Source organism: Parasteatoda tepidariorum, chromosome 3 (assembly GCF_982258835.1).
Source record: "Parasteatoda tepidariorum strain Cologne lab strain chromosome 3, Ptep-v5.0, whole genome shotgun sequence".
In the NCBI taxonomy this organism is placed as follows: domain Eukaryota; kingdom Metazoa; phylum Arthropoda; class Arachnida; order Araneae; family Theridiidae; genus Parasteatoda; species Parasteatoda tepidariorum.
Genome location: NC_141757.1, coordinates 12610216 through 12633017, shown reverse-complemented (window position 1 = coordinate 12633017; position 22802 = coordinate 12610216). Strand labels below are relative to the sequence as shown.

Genomic DNA, 22802 nt, shown 5'->3' with positions numbered 1-22802 from the left:
AATTCCTTAATTAGAAATTATCTACAGAAACTGTAAAATTAATGTAATAAAAATCAACTGGTTGTTGGCTCGACCACTAACTATGGAATCGCTAATCTTTGGACTAAAGTGGCAGTTATATCTTTTCTCTTTGGGAGCAGCATGCATATAACTAAACACTGACTTTCTTCTACCTTGTATAAATCTTGATTATGCTGTCTGCTTCATATTCCCCCTCCCCCACACTGCAAAATTTTTTGCACTTACAGATACTTTTTCTAATGTTACAATAAATATTAAAAAAGTATTTGCAAAATTGGAGGATCATCATCCGCGCACGACGTGCGTCTATATTATCTATGTTTTTCAGTATATTTGTTTTTCATAATCAGGAATCAGTCTTTGGAAATGTGCTGATACAACAATTTCTTTTGTGAAACTAAAATTTAAAAAAAAAAATTATTTTTTTTTGTTTTAGCTGTTGACGATATCATTTTTGAGAACAAGCTCTTTAGACCCTACATCTACGATGGGAGAATTGATGGAGAATTACAGATACTGGCAACCGTGGGCCAAAACTTTAAACCTGTGTTTGCAAGTTTTCCCACTCATTCTCATCATCACTGTATGCATTTACCAGACGTACAAAGTTTTCACTTCCAAAAGGGAACAAACTTTTCTTGAGGTAAGATTTTGTTTGTAAACAATCTCACTAGTTTTTTTTTTTTTGTAATATAGGGTGGAATGAATATTTGCTGCCAGCCGCTGGGCAACTAAATGTAACAGATGGCGATTAACCCCTTGGCGCATCATTTCTTTGTATAGAAATTATCTTTGATTGCTCTGTAGACAACAACTCGCAGCGCAATGTTGACAGAGATGCCAACGACTGCGGACACGCCAAAATAATTAAAAAAAACGGTCAATAACTACAAACTGAATTTTGCAAATGTTTGACTATTTTTGCTTGCTTTTTAAATGGTATAGCATGACATTACTATAAAGTGGTGAATTATACAAGCCTACAAAATATTTGGAAATAGTGGTGGATAAAAATCTATTAAATTGAATTTATTAAACCAAGAATCACAATTGATAAACTACCACTTTAAAATATATATTTGCTGTCCGGATCATCTCTGTGTTGAAGATGTCCGAGACACATCAATTATTGTTTTGAGATAAGAAACAAATGACGTCTTCTTATGTCAAGGGGTTAAAGAGTCGTGGTTTCTCAGAAGGTAGAGTGCTCGCTTCTCAATGTAGTAACCTGGGCTTAAATCCCTGTGAAGGCTGGTCGATATGAATTCCGCGGATGGATCGTGGGTTAACGTCTTCTTGTTGTCGGGCTAGCCGTGCGATGTTCGTGTTTTCCATGTAACACAAATATGAGTTAGTTCCATCAAAAAGCACTTGGCGAAGGCACGTTTTTCCCGATACTTGATCCAGAGCCGCGATGGCTTGGGGGATTGAGCATTTGCCTTTCTATGACGTGAACCGGGTTCAAATCCCAGCAATGGCTGGTCTATATGAATTCCCTATCCGGCTTGCACCGACCACAGTGCTGACGTGAAATATCCTCAGTGATATACGGATCATGGGTTGGAGTCCCTTTGCTGTCAGGCTAACCTTAGGAAGTTCTTGTGGTCTTCCTCTCCATGTAACGCAAATGCGGGTTAGTTCCATCAAAAAGTCCTCCACAAAGGCAAATTCCTGCCAATACTTGATCCAGCAGTTCTCTTGTCTTCTGAATTGGGTTCAAAATTACAAGGCTACGGAGTTGAACATGGGTAGTTGTAAACTTAAAAATGGTTCAGCTGTTCAATGACGGTTATAAAATAAAATAAAATGGTGTTTGTTAGAATAATAATTGTCTTGGTGTGAATAATTGTCTACCTATCACCAGTCGGATCTCCATATTTTTTGTCGAAAATGCACTCCATTTGCCTTAAACATGAAACAGCAGTTGCAGAATAAACAAAAAAAAATTGTTTAATTGGGGGTATGATCCCCTCTCACAGATATGCAGGCTTTGCAGCATGCTTTCATACTTGAAGTAAGGCAGTTTATCATTTCCTGTGGTAATTGTCCTGAATTGTCCTGCGGCAATTTCATACCTTCCGACTCCAATGAGCGTTACTCACGATCATGCGTGCGTATTACACTTGTTGAATGGTTATTTGTTTTGTATTTAATCAATGTATGTACATATCAAATTTCATTAAAATCTGTCCAGTAGTTCTAGAGATGATCGACCAAGTCTGCAAATTCTCTTAATTTCTTACAATAGTGTATTTAAATTTAGCCCTTGAACTTCCTCTTTAATATAAAAATCTGATCATTAGATCAAAAGTTTTTATTTTGCAGACTGTACATTAATTATACTAAATTTCTCTCCAGAAACTTAAACTTTTGTGCTGCCCTGTGGTGCCTTTACCTCCCGTCAGTTCTCGGAGTTCCATCGATTCCAGTTCTTTTAGCCAAGGTTCGACAAACAGTGCATTTTTAGATGATCCTCCCCCCAAGTACACACCCCCACCCTCTTATTCCACAGCAACATCTCGCATGATCGCAAAACAATTGGAAAAACAGCGTGAAGAGGAATTGAACAACACCTGTGCTGTGGACTTTGAAAATGTGGACTTAAATCTGGGCAGTGCAGATAATGACTCGAATGCCACTATTAACTCAACTGAGCTTATATTTGCCCACCATTCACATGAAATTCAAAGAAGTACTACTCGAAGATAATTTAAAAAACACGCCGTTTACAAATGCCTTCTGAATTGTTCGGAAAATGAAGATTGAAATATGCATTTAAACCTTACATTGTATTGCTTGTATTATAAGTGTTTGGTATTTTTTTTTAATATAATGATTATACTGATCACAGTTAAAACTTGAGCTTATTACGTATTTAGGAGTAAAAGTATTTATAGTCCCCGGCCTAATTATTACACACACAAAATATTCTGTACAAAATCTTAATTGTTAGGTGATACTATACAGCTTTATTGTTTTTACACAACTTGTTTGCACGTGTTTATGCTCGTGTATTAATTGGTTAGCATTGTAATGCGATTCGTTAAAAATAAATACAAATGGGAAGTATATAAAAAATCTCCTGAATAAAAACCCATTACATGTATGTGTAAATATAAAAATATTGCGCATAAACTCGTGCAAAACATGTAATTATTAAAAAACAACAGTGCTTATAATAATTTGATGTAATTATTATAATGTACTAATATAATACCTGATATAATAAATATTCTATATTTGTATAATTTATCGTCGAATTTATCCCATTAATATACCAACGTAAACAAGTGCAAACCGGTTTCAGTCGGGTAAAAAGAATAAAGTTGTATAGTATCACCTGATAATTAAGATTTTACATAGAATCTTATAGTGTGTCTAATAATTTGGAAAGGGTAATTGTATAAATTATCATTGAGTTTACTTATTTTTTTTTCTGATGGCACTTCAGAGATTTGTAAATTTGATATAGGTTGGTTTTACTTTGTAAGAAAGAAGTAAACAATGTTCCTTTTAAGTTACTGAGTTAAGCTTAGGTTCATCAAAGCATTTTTCTTAGTCTTAACATTTCTCATAAGTGTTTATAAACTGATAAAATTGTAAATTTTCTTAACATTTTTATTAATTTAAAGATCATTAAATCTCTTAAAATGCCTCAAAAATATTTGTTATCAATCGCTACTTTCTCAGGGTTGCCACTCCACAGGGCAAACCTGGAAAATACAGGGAATTTAAAAATCACCTAAAATAACAGGGAAAATGCAGGGAATTTTGTTTTCTTATTTTCGTCTTTTAAAAAATGGTGACCACTCAAAGCGTAATCTGTGGGATTTTTAAGCATTATATTTCAGCTATACTAAACTATTTAATTTATTACAGCATTATTTAAGTATGTTCAGCTATTTTTTTTTCTCTAACTTTTTCCAGCACAGTTAAAACTAACAAATTTAGTTAGCCCAATACAGCTTGTACGAGAGCACAGCAATTGCTGTGTTTCTTAATATATCGTCTTAATATGTATAGGGAAAACACTGGGTTTTTTTTCCCTCCAGATTTGAGTAGCAACCCTGTTACTATATTTTATTATATAGTTAGCTAAATCTGAATTTCCGTATTTTTTTTATTTAAATCTAAAGCTGTAATGCATGTTGCTTTATTTTGGAAGCTAATTTTTATAAATGTTTAAAAAACAGAAATGTTTGTTAACATGTAACTCCTTTTGTGCTTAGCTGTGAAAATTTATATACTTTTTATATTTATATACCCATATACTTAACAATATACAATACAAACCATATACTTTAGAACCAAATTACTATTGAAAAAGATTCACAGATGCTCTTAGAATTCATAAATTTTCTCAAACGTTATAAGTGTTTGTAAATTTTCTAAATAAATCTACATTTTAATCAGTCTATATTTAGCTCATTATTGAATTATTACTATCATATAACATTGTTCTGAATTACACAAATATGATCGATACAATTCTATATTGGATCTAAGTTACTAAAATGTAATTTTCTAAAATGTATCGACATATTTATCAGTCTATATTCAGCTTATTATTGAATCATTACTGTCATATAACATAGTTGATTTTTCAACTACACAAATATGATTGATACAATTCTATATTGGATTTAAGTTACTACAATGTAATTTTCTAAAATGTATCTACATGTTAATCAGTCTATATTCAGCTTATTATTGAATCATTACTATCATATAACATAGCACTGAACTACACAAATATGATTGATGCAATTCTATATTGGATTTAAGTTACTAAAATGTAATTTTCTAAAATGTATCTATATATTAATCAGTCTAAATTCAGCTTATTATTGAATCATTACTATCATATAACATAGCACTGAACTACACAAATATGATTGATACAATTCTATATTTATTGGATCTAAGTTTACTTCAAATCATTAAGCTCAGTTTCTTATTTAGTGGAAATTTTTGTATTATTAATACACATAGTAGGTATTTAGCAATGCTAATTTATTAATGTAAATACTATTTGTATTTTTATCTGTGATGTGTTGTTATTTTGTGGTGAATTTAAAAATGTCTCTGCCAATTTGGTAAGGATTTTTTTTTTTATTAATTAAAATATAAAAATAAAAGAATTTGTTTTTCAATTTCTAATATACTTTGGAATTTGCTATATATTTTTTAAGAATCTTATTTTTACTTATTTTACATCAGCATTTTAAATATTAGAAAATTTTGCTTTTTTTTTTATTTTTGTAATATAGATGTGAAATACCTATAATTAACTATAATCTATATATTGGCATGTTTATGTTACTGCGTAAAAATCTTGTTTTATCAAAATTTATCAATATAGTTGAAAAAAACTATCTAGAGTTAAATAGCTTTTATAATGTTATGAAAAAATGTATTGTTTTTTAAATTAAATCTTGTAAATAAGACTTGTATTTTGTTTAAAAGTTTAAGTAAATTCCTCAAATGTATGATATTTAAAAGTTTTTTGCAGTATTTTCTATTTACCAACTAGTTCACCATTTCCCATAAGAACTACCTAAATCTGTAATTAATTTTAATCAAACTCTTAAGAAATATTATCGAATTGTGTTATCAATTATAAATTTTAGCGATGCATATTTTTTTGAAGCAATTCCCATTAATCTTTTTCAAATTTAAACAGTCATAATTATAGATAGATATATTTTTTGTTATTTACAATATATGGATTTTGTAAGTGAACTTTACTTGCTGTATTTTACTATGCTATTTCCTAAATTGTGTGATGATGCAAGTGCCTGTTTTGGATGTATTTTTGTATTCTGTGGACCACTGTTTTAGTGTATAGAATTTTTTTTAAAAAAGAGCGTCTCTTGACGACTTATTAATAAAGCACTGCTGGTCAGTTAAATTTTGCCTCTTACTTTTATTAATATGACTTCACAATTTACTGGTGACTCTTTTTTTTTAAAAAAAAAAGCTTTTTCATAATATATTGTTTTTTAATTGATTGTTTATTAACTTGTTTTTCAACTGTTCCACACTCTATTACATCTCGCTATAACAATATTTTGGGGACAAAATAAATATATTGTTGTAGAGGGATATATTGTTATATCGAAGGCCTGCATACTTTGGGGACACAATAAAAACATTTTTTTTAACAGGGTGCTTAGCCAGATTTTTCAACAAAAAATAAGCACCTTTTAAGTACTTTTTAAGCACTCAAAAAATTTTTTTAATCACTTTCTAAAAGAAAAAAATCATAATTTGGATCTGTGTAGTAATAAAAATTATTTTTTTCTATCGTTTTTAAGTTCTTAATTTATGAACATAAAATCAATAAAATTCAAAAACTTTAACACAGATTCGAATTCAAAACTTCATTTTAATTAGTTATCAATGTGATCACACAATATATAATTTCGCGCTCCTCATTTTGTGTGATAAAAGCACATCATTATCACAGATATGAATTCAAAACTTAATATTAATTGTCTGTTACTGTGACCACACAATATATAATTTCGCGCTCTTCATTTTGTGTGATAAAACCACATCATCACAGATCTTGATGATCATATCACTGATTGGAGGAAAAAAAATTACTGTTGAGTAATAAAATTTCGGCAACACCTTTATCTCAGTGACATACTTAATTGATTAAAGTTTCAAGATCACAGCTTAATGCAATAAAAAGAAGAACCATTTCAAATGTGAAATAGTTTTGAATTTCACATTTGAAATGTTATTTTATTTTTACTCTGGTATTTTTATAATATTTTATGATAAGTTAATTCGAAAATAATGAAAACAGTTGGACTATCTGCAGATGGTGTATTTCACTTTCCATCCCTGCAACTTTTTTGTTAGATTTAAACAATTTATAAAGCAAATATAAGGACGTAATTAAAAATAAAAAGCATTCAAAATTATAAAATAAATAACTGAGAATTTGAAAGCAATGCCATTGGTGAAGTTACGTCTATTTTCTGTGAGAGAAGTACCGCCTACTTATTTCTCTACTTCTTCATTGGATGGGTGTTTATCGCTATGTGTGTGTGTATGAATCCAAAATAAAACGTTACGCGACAAGGATAAAATTTCATAATAATAAAAATTCGAATAATTAGAGAAGGACTCAAGATTTTTTATACATTTCGGCTGTAAAGTTATGTTGAAATACTGTGAATTAATTGAATCTTCGGCAATCATCGCTTAGACCACACAGTTAATCGGTGGAATGCTTCTGCTACCTGTTTATTCGGTAAATTTATTCAGTCTCGTTGTGTAGGCTGTAGGTATGTCTTACAATGATGTTTAAGACCTTTTTTTAAAAAATAGAATTGTAATAACTAGCTTATGTGCTTGACGGTACAAAAAAAAAAATAATAAAAAAATTCAAGCACAAGTTATATAGTAGCTGCTGCATATACTTATAAATATTAAGACGAAGATACTAGTGGGAACCTAATGACGAACTGAATTAAAGCTGTACCTCGAAAATATAGCTGTACAATTAGCTACGAGAAGAGGAACGCAATAAAAATGTATGTTGGGGCACTTACTTCTAATTCAGCTTTCGGTAAACCACCATGGTGTACCCAAGGAAATGGGTACAAGAAGACAACACACATTGACCTATTTTGACTTACCATGGAAACCTTATTTTGATTACCATGGTGTACCCAAGGAAATGGGTACAAGAAGATAATACACATCGACCTATTTTGACTTACCATGGTGTACCCAAAGAAATGGGTACAGGAAGACAATATTGGTATTAGTAGAGCAGGAATCAGAGACACTCCATTCACAATTCCGGAAATTGAAAGTGTCATAAGGAAGATTTAACCTCCCAAAAAAACCACACCAGGATCAGATGGCGTCCCTGCCAAGGTTTATAAAGATCTCTATTATTGTAATGGATCATGGTTCAGGGTGGTGCTAAACAAATGTCTGGAACTTGAGTCCTTTTCGGATAACTGGATATTGGCAGTCATCTGCTTGATACCAAAATCAAATGGAGATCACGCACTTCAACAGAATCTTAGACCAATTTCACTATCCCTACCTGGGGAAAAATATTGGATAAGTTGGTTACACAAAGACTAATCTTTTTTTTCTAGAAAACAATAATAAACTTAATAGCGAGCAATATGGCTTCAGGAGAACAGAAGAGGCACTAAGAGAAGTAGTTAAATACATCAAAGGAACAAAAAAAGAAGGAAAATAATGCAGTGGGAGTGGTTATGGATATCAAAAATGCCTTTAACGTGGCCAAGTGGAGTGTGCTTGAAAAGAAAATCAACAATCTGGAGCTCGAGGACTCATGTTTGTTACCGTATTAACAATTTTAATTTAACGATCTCAGCCAATATTGGCGTTCTCCAGGTGTCTTCACTGAGACCCATATTGTAGCTTATTTTAATCAACTCTCTTTTGGGCCCTTTTAATTTTTCGGATTCTAAACTGCTTACCTTTGCCAATGACCTCTTTTTACTTATGAAAAATTCGATCCTCTATAGAATTGATAAAAGTAGAGTTGACATCATTGGGGTCCTGACCGACAGGGCCAGGGACCTCGAGCTCACCTGTGAGCCAAAAAAAAAACTGAAGCAATCATTTTTCCGAAATACTCATAAGCCATCAAAATATTACCCTGTATCAAAATGGAACGCACACTAACAGCCTATAACTAGAACGAAAAAACACTTAAATAGGTTGAGCTGAACCCCACACCTTGAGGACTTAAAAAACCGGGATCATAATTTTTTACAGTAAATTAAAGCAATGCATTAGAGCCACTTTGGGGATTGAGTCCAAACATCCTGAAATTGATCTACCTACAAGCCAAATTAACTACGGAGCCTCCGTCTGGTATGCTAATACAGTTAAAATGAATAATAAACTGCATACAATACAGAGAATAACTTTACAAAATGTTATGGCGTCCAGCACGGATGCACTTCAGGGCAGTGCCGTAACTTCACCCCTCGGGGCCCTGGGGCAAAAATTTTTGGCAGAGGCCCTTTCAAAAACTTTCAGTACTCCATCTTTAATCGTCATTTTAGCTATTTATGTATTATGTTAGCGAATATGTTTATGAAAACAAGTTATTTGTTCGCATATAAATTGGATAACAAAACATTGTAAGTTTTCCACATGGCAAAATACAAAATTTCAGCGAAATCCTGAGAAATTAAATTTTAAGAAAGTCGTACTTATAAAATTCAATTTCTCAAGCACTAATCAACCAATTTCGCTCAAATTTTGTATTTTCCATGTGGAATTAGATACTTTAAAAAGATACAAAAAAAAATATGCCTTACGATTCAAAAGTTTTCAGACTATTGCTGTCCCGTAGTGGACTGATCGTTAAAACACGGTTCCCAGCAGATCACCGAAGTCAAGCATCACTGGCTGCTGTTAGCGTGCGGATGTGTGACCACTTGGATCAGTCTGAGTAGGGACCGAGGGTGTGCAGTATTGGTCCTCGTTAAGCTGTTCTACCATAAAGTGTTCGACTTCGCGTGCAGGTCGCCGGGCTACCGAAGCGGGGGTGTCATCCCCTCTTCAGAGGATCAAACCTCAAGGGATGCTTACCAGACCGTCGCCAATAGCCTATTGTGTAGCACTAGTGCGACGTAAATGATCAACAACATCAGACTATTATTAAATAATAAATATTTACTAAAAGTTATTTTTTGCATGGAATTATCTTTAGATAAAAGAATTTTATAATAGTGTGCAAAAATTTTTCAATTCCCTTAACATTTGGGGGTCCAAACTTTGGATAGCTCATCCGACCCAACTATTGGGACTATATTTCCCAGATTACAGCTACCTCCTATATTACGGGGGTTAGAAAATCAAATCTGTTGAACAAAAGTTATGTTTATTCAGGGAAAGTATGTTTTTGTGTCTCATTGCGTGACTTAAAATAAAATATCGTGCACTAATTAATTTGCATATTTGAAGTCACACCCTCGAATTATTAAGATGGAGCCCTAGAACGTGAAGATCCGATCATTAAATCAAAAGTTATTCAGGATGGTACGTTTGTGGTTCACTGCGCGTAAATGTTACCAATTTACGGCATCTCACCTAGGAAATATGACTGGGGGGGGGAAGCTATTCATGTTGTCTCCTCTTGTCCCCCATGTCCACAGTAGCCTCCTTTTCCTCTAAATATAATGCTAATCATAAAATACCAATTTTATAAACCTGTTGAATCCGGTTACTATACCGTTAGGAAGGTCTTTTCAAGACAAAATCATTATAATAATTAAAATTATTTTTTAGTTTCAAATCTAAAAGTTTTTGATCGCGTTATGGAAACTGAAGGAAATTATGGACTTTTTTTTCTATCGGCACATACATCCACATTTTAAAAAGTCCTAATTAAAAAAATATACAGAAATTTTTTCTCTATTATATACATCGATTAACAAAAAACAAAGTTGCTTTACTCCAATATGGACAGGTCCTTAGAAAATATAGCTACATTTTGAAAAGAATTCGTTTTTGAATATTTGGTCTATGTATTCATAACGCCATGTAATCATATCGCTGGTTCAAAACTAAAACGACACTTCTGCACTCACTTCTCATTCAAATAACATGAGAAGATAGTGCAGAAGTGTCGTTTTAGTTTTGAACCAACGATATGTGGCAAAATTATGACAAAGAGTAATAGTTTTTTTTTTTTTTTTTTTTTTTTTTTTATGAAAGAAAAATGAGAAAAAGCCAAAGCATATTTGCTAATTAAAAAAAAAAATTCTTCTTAATGGTTCGTCATGGCAATAAATTTTAATTGCTACGGATTTCTAAGTTAATGTCCATAGCTTTTTTATTAAATTAAATGCGTTTTTTTATTAAATTAAATATGATTTTTTTAATATAAAATAAAGATTGCATTTCATTTTTTAATGGAAACAAAGTTGTTAAAAACCCTAAAAATTCGAAGTTCCAATTTAAAAAATTTAAAGGTCGTAATAATTTCAAAAATATAAAATAAGAACAAAATCCATGCACACAATTAACAGTAAAATTATCTATTAAAGTACTATACAAATAAAATTTTATATACGAACATAAAAAAAAGCAATTTTTATGTTACCATTCTTATAAAAGAATTCTAACAGTATATAAATATAAAATTTAAATGTATTAAATGAGTTAATGCAAACATTTACTTACCTCCTTATAAATAAATTTGGTTTTCTTGTTTTCCAAGGAAAAAATTTATTAAGAATGGAAACTATTGATATCACGATTTATGTTTGAAAAAATGAAGTTGCAAATAATTTTAAAAACTCTTAATTAAAGTTAAATTTTAATTTCAAAAATTAAACAAAACAAAAGGTAACAGAAAATTTATATCTGAATTAAAAATGGTTAATTTAAATGACACAATTAAATGAGTTAAAAACTGGAATTTAATTGCAACGTTTTACGTTTGTCTCAGAAAAAATCTCTTGACAAAATGACCTAAGTAAATGTTAACAAGAGTCATCCCCTTGGACCCCTTAAAAGCTTACATCCGTTTTCCTAGAAAATCTAGATAATTGCTAGTTTAAGACAACTTAAGGGACATATAGATGGTACTGTAAATATATGACATTTTATAAAAGCACAAAAGAGCCCAGGGTCATAAAAATGATTTAGGCTATTTAAAGAAGGCAAAGGTCATTTTCCCATGGTGTAAAAGGAGATGGCTATTTTTTGAGGAGTCAGATAACTGTGGGTCAATTCTGGGGGGGGGGGTATGAAGGTTTTAACGCCTTCATACCACCCACAGTCAAAAGATGCTTTCAAATATATCTATTAGTCTCAGTGTAGAGTGCATTTTTCAGGATGCAAAGCAGTGGTGCTTATTTTAGTTTTCTAAACACTTGTTATGTTTTTTTATGATGTGCTCCTCTTCTCTTTTCGTGTTTTTGTTTTAAATTTTTTTAATAAATTAAAAGTTGTAATATGTAGAAAAAAATTGAAACAAAAACGAAGCATTTTTCTTGGGGGGGGGATTTCTATTTCAATTTGAAAAATAGCTATTAAATTGGGAAAAAAAGTAGTTTCTTTTTCTGAAATTCTCAATTCTGCTTTACTTTATTGTAGCGAATGTCAAATTTTCAGAAGGGGAGGCTAAAGTTTTCGATTTGGAAAATAGCTTTAAAGTCGAAAATAAGAGTTAAATATAAATTTTACTCGACTTTATTCTTGCGAATGTCTGAAATTCAGAAGGGGTGAAGTATATTCTTCACCCCCTCACTTTAAGAAGAAAATAAAATTTTCTTTTTGAAAAATAGCTTCAAGTTTTTTTTTTTTTTTTTTTTTTTTTTTTTTAAACAATTTTACTGGACTTCATTTTTTCAAATGCCTAAATTTCTGATTAAAGTTTTCTATCCCCTTACTATAATTTAAGAGGAAAATGAAGTTTTCTGTTTGGAAAATATCGTCGAAGTTATGAAACAAAAAAATTTTTTTCTTCTAAAATTTTCAACTGTTGATTTTATTCTATTAATGTCTAAATTTCAGAAGATGAGAAGCAAATTTTTCGCCCCCTCACTTTTATTTGGAAAACAGATTCAAAGATGACATTTTTTTTTAGTTACCAATTTTTATTATTTTTGAGCATTTTGAAATTTCAGAAGGGGCGGAACACTATGTTCGCCCCCTCATTGCTATTTCGGAAGAAAATAGAGTAAAAATTGGAAATAAAATACTTTTTCTACTTTTACTTTACTTTTCCAAAAGTCAAAAAACATATTAATCGCCCATAACAGAATAACTTGATGTATATCTCTTCAAAGCTGAAAAAGAATAGCTTTTTTTTCCCTCTAAAATTACCTATTTTACTAGACTTCGTCTTGGCGAATAACTAAATATCAGAAGAGGCAAGGCACGTAAATGTTAGAGGAATATAAAGTTTTCTATTTCAAAAATAGCTTCAAAATTGAAAGAAATTTTTTTTTTTAAATTACTGATTTTACTTGACTTTATTTTTGTGAGTGTCTAAATTTCAGGAGGGGCGAAACGCATCGTTTGCCCCATCACATTGTCTAAATTTTAGAGGGGCCCTCTGCCACTAGGTCTGACGCAATCAACTACATGCAGTTGAGGCCTTTCCCCTTCTCTGTAAAGCGTGTTTGTTCTTTTAAGAAAGGAAAATAATTTGTGGAAAGGTGTTTTACCGTTTTTTACCCTTCCCTTTATGTTATAGTAGGTACGCAATTACAAAAAAGAAAATTTTCATCAACTCTATCTTAACACAATTTCTTTCCTACATATATATAATTAGAGTGCTTTATTTTGAAAGAAAAAAAACATGATGTGGTCTTTTCATATGGGGCCCCCTTGACCGTCGGGGCCCCGGGGCGGTGCCCCGGCTGCCCCGGCGTAGTTACGGCCCTGCTTCAGGGTCTATCCGGAATCATTTCCAATCGACCTTAAAATCAGAGAAGAAATAATTATCAAAAGGCAAAAATAGATTTCAGTCAATTTCGATGTTATTGGAGCTGATTGCCAAATCAATGTTCTAAAAATATATAACCCAAACTCAACCCTCAATGATAACTTAGGTGAACAATACAATACAGGATGATCAACTGGAGGTACAGCTCACCAAGTGGTACAGGATATCCGCAATCAGGTATACAAACACACACACATACACCCTTTATTTTATTATATGTATAGATTAAGAATTGGTTCGTATGTCAGATAAATAGGAGACAGCCATCGGATTAATACCGAGAAGCAAGACAAGATCCTGCGTATCCACTTACAAGTGTTTTGTAGGATGTAGGCGTTACTTTTCATAATAAACGTTTAACCAGCGCATAAAATTAGTGATGATGAAGCACTCTACTATATAAATATTTTTAAAATATTCAAGTTTATTAAAACTTCTGTTAAAAGTTATTTTTGATATTAATTCTCTTGTAGGTGCATGAAAAGGCTCCACGATTTCCACATCCACAATTGGATTGATCGTATAAGAGCGAGAATTTTTTAAGTATTATTCGTTTGGTCTACGCATTTTATAATTCAATTTAATTCTATTTTTTTAATTAATAATATTTTTTTTATCTACTTAATTTTATTTTATTTTTCAATTTAATTCTTAGTTATGATGTTAAGTATATTGGTTACAATAATCAAATAGAAAAGAAAACAATCTGATGGCTGTTGCCCTTCATTTAAAAGCATAACAGTCATGCAACTGGAACATAAGAAAGATTTGATCTTGGAATGCATCGATTAACCCAGAGGTTCCCAAACTTTTTTTTCTCGTGGACCACTTTCAAAGTTTTACTATTTTCCATTGACTGCTACATTTCTACTTTATTCCCGAAACTCCTAAAAAATATTACCCTAATTTGGGGGTGTTAAGAAGGAAAAAAAGTAGCACATTTTCTTGTGTCCTATTTATTAAAATAATACTTGTGGTTATACAAAATTATAAACATTTATTATTACAAACAATCAACAATGAACTCTGAAATGTAAATCAACAATAAAAAATAGTCATACTTTTAATGAGACGGATGTACTTGATGAATTGACAGCAAATTATCAATATTTGGCTTCAGTTTTGTAAGAAGTAATCTCAAATCTCCCCGTTCTGTGATGTTCAATCTGCTCCTATTTTTTTGTTAACAGGTTGGTAACGGCACTAAAACTTCTTTCCACAAGATATGACGAGGGAAACGCTATCAAAAATTTTCTCGCAATTTCCCACAGCCCAGGATATTTTTCGGGGATTTCTGCCTGCAGCTAAAATGTTTGATAGCCTTTTTCAAATTTCACCTTCAGTTGGTGCTGAATTCAGGTAGCTCCTCTTGTAATACTTACTTACTTACTTTATTTACAAAAATTGGGCACCTGGGCCACTTAGCGGCCCCTATCCCATACATCTAGAAATTTACAGAAAATTTATAGTAATAACATTTTGAATTTAGCAGTCGATGTGGTAGCTAATAGAAAAACAAGCACTTTGCTTGAGTAAATATAACATTTGAATATCTGATTCATCGAATCTAAGTTGATATATATAAATATAAACATAATTTGACATATATATACATAAGTTGACATAAATAAATAATAACATAAATTGATACATATTTCACTAATTAAATTTCTATATTTTAACTAGCACATATTTAATTGTGACATACATTGAAGTTCATTCGAATACATTGTGGTAACCATAAAAAAAATTAAGCCGTTTGCTTGTGAAATAATAAAACAATGAAATTTAATATGACAAATTGACTTAACACTAGAAATATTGATTGTAGACTTAAATTAAAAATAAAGATAAAACATGATTTGATATGTACAGTAATTGATTTTTGAAAAATGAAAGGCATAATTGATGAATATAGATAAATCATACCTTGATACATGATGAAATAACATATTTGGAGAAAATGCAGTGAATATATTTTATCAGAGAAGTATTGCTCATTAAATACAATAGAATTTTCAAAAGAATTTAACATGCAAAGTTGATATATATGTATGCATAAATTGGTTATATTATCAGAAAATAATTCTTAATGTAATTTAATTTAACTTAAGTAAAAGTCTGATGTGAAAAGTTCAGTGAATTTAACTTGAGAGTCTTGAAAATAAAAGTAGAACTCACTGGGATTGAGATGTTTCCCCGATGATCCCCCGCAGAAGACGGAGCACTTCTTCATTTTTGAGCAATTCCTGTAATTCTTTGATTAATGACACTAATCGATGAGCAAGTTTAGGCGTCGAATATGATGTTGTTCGAGGGCTCCTTCTGCTGGGACGGGTCTCGCACCCAGTATAGTTGGCTGTGTGGCTTTTGTAACAATTACAGCATTTTGGAGGTGTAGTTCTGTCTTTGTTGCATTCATGTGACCTGTGGTTTTCAGCACATTTTACACACCTTGCAGGTGCATTGCAGTGGCTTTGTGTATGTCCATAATTTTGGCAGTTGTAACATTGTATAGGTCCTCGACCTCCTCGAAATCGTTCGATTTTGATCGGGATCTGCTGTATGTTGTTGACTTCGAATATTCTTTGGTGATTCGCCGTTGATGTTAGGATTATGAGAAAAAGTGGAAGGAGCCGACAGGCCTCTCCCATTCTTTTCTTAAACTGCACAATTTTAAAGGTTTCAATACTGTTTTTCTGTAATTCTGTATTGATGGCATCTGTATCAAAGTCCACAGGCAGGCCCCGGACCAAAACCTTAATATATCTGGCTTGCAGTGTTATTTCAGGTTTGCTGGGCGGATCCCGTACTTTGTAGGTATCCTCCTTAGGTTTTGTTGTCGGCAAGATAATGACGTCATCTGTTGAATTATGTTGGCTAGAAGAAGGACAGCTGTTTGCAGATATGAGTGTAGAATTATCTTCAATTGTTTTGATTGCATTTTGCTTTTTCTTCTTCTTTTTTCTTTTCTTTGCAGGTGGTTCTGTGCTATTGTTAATATTGATGTCCGTGTCTGTTTCTGTATTCGGTGTTGTATTCAGGTTTTCATCTTTATTTTCCATGGTTATGTCTTCAGTGCTTGGATTAATTTCAGTCATTATTGATTCGAGTTGAATGGAGTTTTTATTCATCTCCTTGTTTTCTTCCGCTTGAAAGTTTTTCCTCTTCCACCTGACGTGATAAGCTGCATTTGTCAGTTTTAGGAAGTAGGAGTATTCATAGTCTCCAGAGTAACTTGATCTTATTTGAATGAGCAGTTTGCTAAGTAATTTATCTAAACCAATCAGCTCCTCTGTATCAAACTGAGTGTAAAACTCTACGAGATCGTCAATATGTTCGTGTTCAACTGGTGGAAAGTATTTTTTTGATATCCCACAGGTAGCAATGATTTCTTCTAATGACGTGGATTCTTTGCAATGCGACGGGGAATTACGAATGGAGAGTGAGACCTTTCCACCACGAGCTGTTTTATGATACGGCATGACTTGAAAAAACAAAATGGCGGGCTCAAAATCCAGACATCAAAATGGCCAGTTGTCAGTATTGTCTCTCCCGACTCAGGAACCTGACGAGATCAAAATCTGTATCACTCACCTCGTAACGTTCAGGATAATCAGCATCAATTCAGCATAACCGGCATCGCAAGGGAGAAGAGAACGTCAGTAGAGCATGATCAGCATCAGTTATCGGCAGCGTTTTCGCATGGCATCATTTCGAAAAACTCTTCCTTAAAGTGACATCACCGCATCTAATCCGTGACACATGACATCAAGTAGCGTAACCAGTTCGTGAAATTCCGTGTGTGCATCCTCTTGTAATACCACATTCGCCTCTTCCGTTTCATCAAATGGGGTTATGATCCCTGGTGGTATTTCCATCGTCAGAATATCTTCAAATCTATTTTTGAAGTCATCCTGCAGGGTATTTAAATGTTGAGCGTATGTCTGAATATTCTCATCAAGACATTCTATCTGTGACTAGTGCAGAAACTGGGAGTGCGGGAAATTACACCCTTTGTTTTTATTAAATTAAGGCTGTCCCCTTGTAACTGCAAGTTAACGTTATTGAATTTTATGAACAAATCTGTTATGTAAGCAATGTCCGCTTTATATTTGATCAGATTTTCTTTTAAATTTGGTGCTTTAGTTTCCAGACACTCTATCACTGATTCGAAAAGTGAGTAAAATCTCGATAAGCATGTACCTTTCGACAGCCAGCGTACTTCAGTATGTAAGAGCAGTCGTTGGAAATCTTCGTCATTTACATCGCACAATAGTGCAAATAAACGGGTATTCAAAGCATTGCTTCTTATTTTATTAACTGCGTTAATCACAAATTGAAGCGATTGATGCAATCTATCACTCAAATTTTTCGCTACAAGGTGTTGTCGGTGGTGGCGCAGGGAATTGTAATTAGTCATGGAATTATTCTTTTAAGATGGCCACGATATCGCCCGAACATGGCAGGAGCGCCATCTGCTGCCACCGAAATAATGTTTGTAAATGGAATAGATTTTTCTGCAAAAAAAAATCACCCAGGACATTAAATATCGATTTGCCTTTAGTGTCCGACTTCAAAGTTTTTGCGTAAAGTCTTTAAGGTAAATCCAAGTCAAAATTTTTGTTCCTTATTATGAAAACCAGAAAATTTTTCGTGGGCCCCCAGTTACAACTTGTGAACCCCTGTTTTCTATTCACGTCTACGTGGACCCCCGTGTGGTCTCCTATGGACCCCTGGGGGTCCCATTGGATGACTTTGGGAACCTATGGATTAACCCCTTAGTTAATTCGAGCGTGCTAAACAGGTCAAACTGTGAACACTGGAGGTAATTCGAGCGGCGTTGTATTTTATGCTGCTATAATTTTTCACACTCGAATATAATCGAGAATTGAAAATGACGATCTGAAAGCTAAGAAGGAAAAAAAAAATCGTTTTATTGATACTTATCATTTACATAGGATTGCAAGTTATATAACACTTATTTAATCAAGAATAAAATATACAGAGATGCCAACTTGTTCCGGACAGCAAATATATATTTTAAAGTTTATCAATTTTGATTCTTGGTTTAATAAATTGAAATTAGTAGATTTTTATTTACCACTATTTCTAAATAATTCGTAGGTTTATATAATTCACCACTAATTTATTATTATTTTTTTCAACATAGATTATTGATTGTATTACGTTTCACTAAACTTATGACAATTTCGTTCGTTGCGTTTAAGCAATTATATTTAGATGAAGAGGCAAGTGCCCTCACCAAATTACCATTACATTCAAGCATAAGAGTACTAATGTCATGCTATACCTTTTAAAAAGCAAGCAAAAATAGTCAAATATTTGCAAATTTTACTCTGTAGTTATTTACCGTTTTTTTAAAATTATTTTGGCATGTCCGGAGCAGTTGTTATCTCTGAATGTAGCCTTTTTCCATGGAAAGAAAACTCGGTAGATCAAAATTGTCCACCAAAAGAAAGGACAATGTTCTAAAGTGTGTTTTTTCACATAAAAAAATTTGGATTTATTTTTTTGGCCGGTTTTTTTCAAAAAATCTCCGCGTTAAGGCAAGGGGTTGGGTTGGTATAGCAGGGACTATAATGCAACGATTGCTTGTATCGAGGGGTAGAAATTCAGATGATTCTTAATTATTTATTTTCTCTTTATTATTCAATTATAACAATCACTTGAACTTAAATTTCAAATTATTGATAATTAAAACAAAAGCATTCTCGTTTGACCCTTCGGATGTGCACGCGTTATTAATGAGTAAGTGTGATGAAGTTCTTCTCGCAATTTCCTGCTTGGAGTTGGCGTTCTCCTCCTCTTCTTCTTCTTCTTGGGCACTACAGCCTATGACAGGCCAAGGCACCGTCCCAATAAGTTTTTGCCATCTTGATCTATTCTGTGCCATGGCCTTCCAGTTACTGAAGAAATATAGTGAAAAAAATTATTTCTAATCAGTACTAATCCGATGTATGTTTTTTGTTTTACCTTAATGTTTGTGTATTCTTTTCCTATTTTCATTAACAACTAACCACTAATTTAACAACTAACTTCATCCTATTTTCAGCACTTAGAGCTATCACTTTAGTACTAAGGTGGCTTCACTTGTACATATTTCTTGTTTCCACAGTCATTTCACTTTCAATAGTAAGCTAGAAAAATAAAATAAATAAATAGTTGCCATTTTTTTATTTTAATAAAATTTAGGATATTATAAGTAAAGCCCGGAATTTCAGGCAATAAAAAATGCAAAAATAGGCAGGCAAAAAAGCATTTAAAAAGCTTGAAATAGGCACTTAAAAAAGGCACTTAAAATTGGAGCAAAATGTTAGTTGGTAATGCCTAAAAGCCCATATAGGTATCCAAGTTATAAAAAAAGTTACTAGAAGTATCCGGTATATCTACATATTCATTTTACTCGACTGTCGTAGCAATAGTACAAAAGAAGTGGACATAATTGCACAAAAAAAAACCTTCAACTGCGTAAGTGTGAAATAAAAATTGAAAACTCATACTTACAATAATATTGTATGCAAATTTATTCTGATAATTGGTTGTTGTTGCACATCACAACTAGATGCTTTTTCGAATTTCCAAAAGAGAAATTTTGTCTCCTGTCAGTCAATATAGTTTTAAGCAAAGAGAAGGATCTTTCTACTTCGACAGAGGTTATGGGCGCGTATCTAAAACAACTTGCCATGGTAGGAGATATGGTAAGTTCAACTTTAGTAGGGGTACAGAAAGTACTTTTGCAATGTTCTTGATGCATTCAAAGTCTGTATTTGCAGAGATGACGTTTTCACATTTCTTCCTTATTCTGTCACCAGCTGGTTTAGGCACAGACATTAATTCTTCAGTAGTATTGTCGAAAATCTTTAGTGACTCGGACAAAGACATATTTCTTTTTTCCATGTGTTCAATAGCTCCAGGGTGCTTCCCAAAATAAATTGAAATAAAAGTCGGTTCATTTTTAATTTTGAACTGCTATGCAGACTTTTACTTTTTCTTATGGATATTGCCTCTTCATCCGAAAAGCTGGTATGGGCTCGAGTGACTTCCTCAAAATTTGTGCAGTAGTATGAGACTGCTGAAATCCATGTTCCCCATCTAGTAAGGATCGGTTTAGGAGGTAATTGAATGTCTGGTGCAATTTCTTTGAACACTTGAACTCTTGAAGGGGCTTTCACAAATACTTTTTTCACACTAGAAACAAGCGAGTCTACCTCAGGATAGAGAGCTTTTACTTCCTCTGCTATCCTGTGCGATGCATGAACAAGGCAGGTTAGACGGATCATATTAGGAAATAAAACTTTTATGGCATTTCCAGCTTTAAGTGTATTCTATTCTCTATTTAAACAACACTGTCAATCTCATGGACAGAAAAATGTCTTTCACCTGCCTTGCTCACTCAAGCACGAGTACACTATCAGCTCAGATGAATAGCCACTGTACAGTCAACCATTTCTGTACTTCAAAATTTATGCTCGGTCAAAAGTACAAAAAGATTTGCAGAAAAATTTTAAATCAGACAGAAATAGGCATTTATGAACAAAAGGAAAGAAAAAGGCATTTTCTGATGAAAACGTTTAAAAAAGGCAGAAAAGGGCATTTATGGCATTTTGCCTGAACTTCCGGGCTCTAATTATAAGTCAGCACTTTTTGCATTTTTAGTCCCGCAGTGGGCTGATAGTTAAGACACAGCTCTCAGCACATCACCGAAGTCAAGCATCACTGGCTGCGGTCAGTGTGCGGGTGGGTGACTACGTAAGACCGAGGGTGTGCGGTATTGGTCTTCGTTAAACTGTTCTACCGTAAAGTGCTCGATTTCGCGTGCAGGTCGTTGGGTTGCCATCCCTCTGCAAAGGTTCAAAATTTTGATGGCATGTCTTCGGATCATCCTCAGGGATGTTTCCCAGACCGTCACCAATAGCCCACTCTGCAGCTCTAGTGCGACGTAAATAAACTACTACAACAACAACTTAAAGCTTAAATTAGTTGCCAGTAAAATTTATATGGAATACTTGAAGAATAAGTAGGTTTATAAACTCTTGATTGCTCCTTTGAAAGTTACACAAAAATCATTTTTCCTTAACGTCATAAACTGAAAATCGTCATCATAAACTGAAATGTATTATCGCCTTCTTCCTACTATTCCCTACGAAGCAGAAAGGTGGTGACACCTAGTATTCACTCGAGTGAATTCCAAAAAAAAAAAATAAAAAAACCTGATTATTATTGATTTGCATAGGACTGTAGCTTGCAGAAAGAAACCATTTGGCAGATTTGAAACCAGCAATGCAAAAATATATGAGGCTCTTTCAAAAGCGAAATTTATAGTCCTGGAAGTTATGTTGCTGACACAACTTTGCATAATTAATGCTATTTTTTCGTTAAATTTACTAAACTATAGATGGTTGAGTTTAATGCTCCTTGTCGTACTTTCAAATGACACGTAAAAACAATAAAGCTATATTTTACATAGAATCTTATAGTGCGTCTAATAATTTGACCAGGGACTATCTATCTATCTTTCTCTCTCTCTCTCTCTCTCTCTCTCTCTATATATATATATATATATATATATATATATATATATATATATATATATATTATATAGAATTAAAAGAATATGTATTCATATTTATTTATCCAAAAAACAAATCGATAAATTCTTTCAAAATTTGATAACAAACAATTGATACCCAACTAAAGTAATAAAATTTTATATAAAACCATTTAATTAATCGTATATTTTTGTGGATATATTTACTAAACATTTTCTTTGTTAATTTATATAATTTTCCCATGTGTAAATCCATTCCGGGTAAATCCGTTGCCAAAATTATGTACTAAATAATTTCGTTGTTAATTTGTATAATTTTTCCATGTGCAAATCCATTTCGGGCAAATCCGTGGTCAAAATTATTTACTTAAATATTCCTTTACTAAAAAATTTTCTTTGTTAATTTATATTATTTTTCAATGTGCAAATCTATTTCGGGCCAATCCGTGGCTAAAATTATCTCCTAAAAATTTTTTTCGTTGTTAATTTTTATAATTTTTTCATGTGCAAATCCATTTCCGGCAAATCCGTGGGTAAAATTATTTACTAAAAATTTCTTTATTAATTTATAAAATTTTTCCATGAGCAAATCCATTTCGGACAAATCAGTGTTAAAATTATCTACTGAAATTTGTTTTTCTTTGATAATTTATATAATTTTTCCATGTGCAAATCCATTTCGGGCAAATCCGTGGCTAAAATTATTTGCAAAACAGGCAATTTATGTTTCTC

At 32.5% G+C, this 22802-nt stretch overlaps 1 protein-coding gene across 9 annotated transcripts in view; it reads left to right on the top strand.

The window, feature by feature from the left end:
* LOC107447362 (sodium-dependent transporter bedraggled) overlaps positions 1 to 3185 on the top strand; it is a 115121-nt gene extending 111936 nt beyond the window's left edge. For 6 of the 9 annotated variants that reach the window (XM_087158830.1, XM_071185108.2, XM_087158826.1 and 3 more), the window contains 2 exons: positions 458 to 664; positions 2380 to 2866. In XM_087158830.1, coding sequence (XP_087014956.1) covers positions 458 to 664; positions 2380 to 2730 — 558 coding nt within the window. In that variant the 3' untranslated portion in view covers positions 2731 to 2866. Of the gene's footprint in view, positions 1 to 457; positions 665 to 2379 lie in introns of all 9 variants that reach the window. The other 3 variants (XM_087158824.1, XM_087158828.1, XM_087158823.1) reach the window with 2 other exon arrangements.
* The last annotated feature ends 19617 nt before the right edge of the window (positions 3186 to 22802 follow it).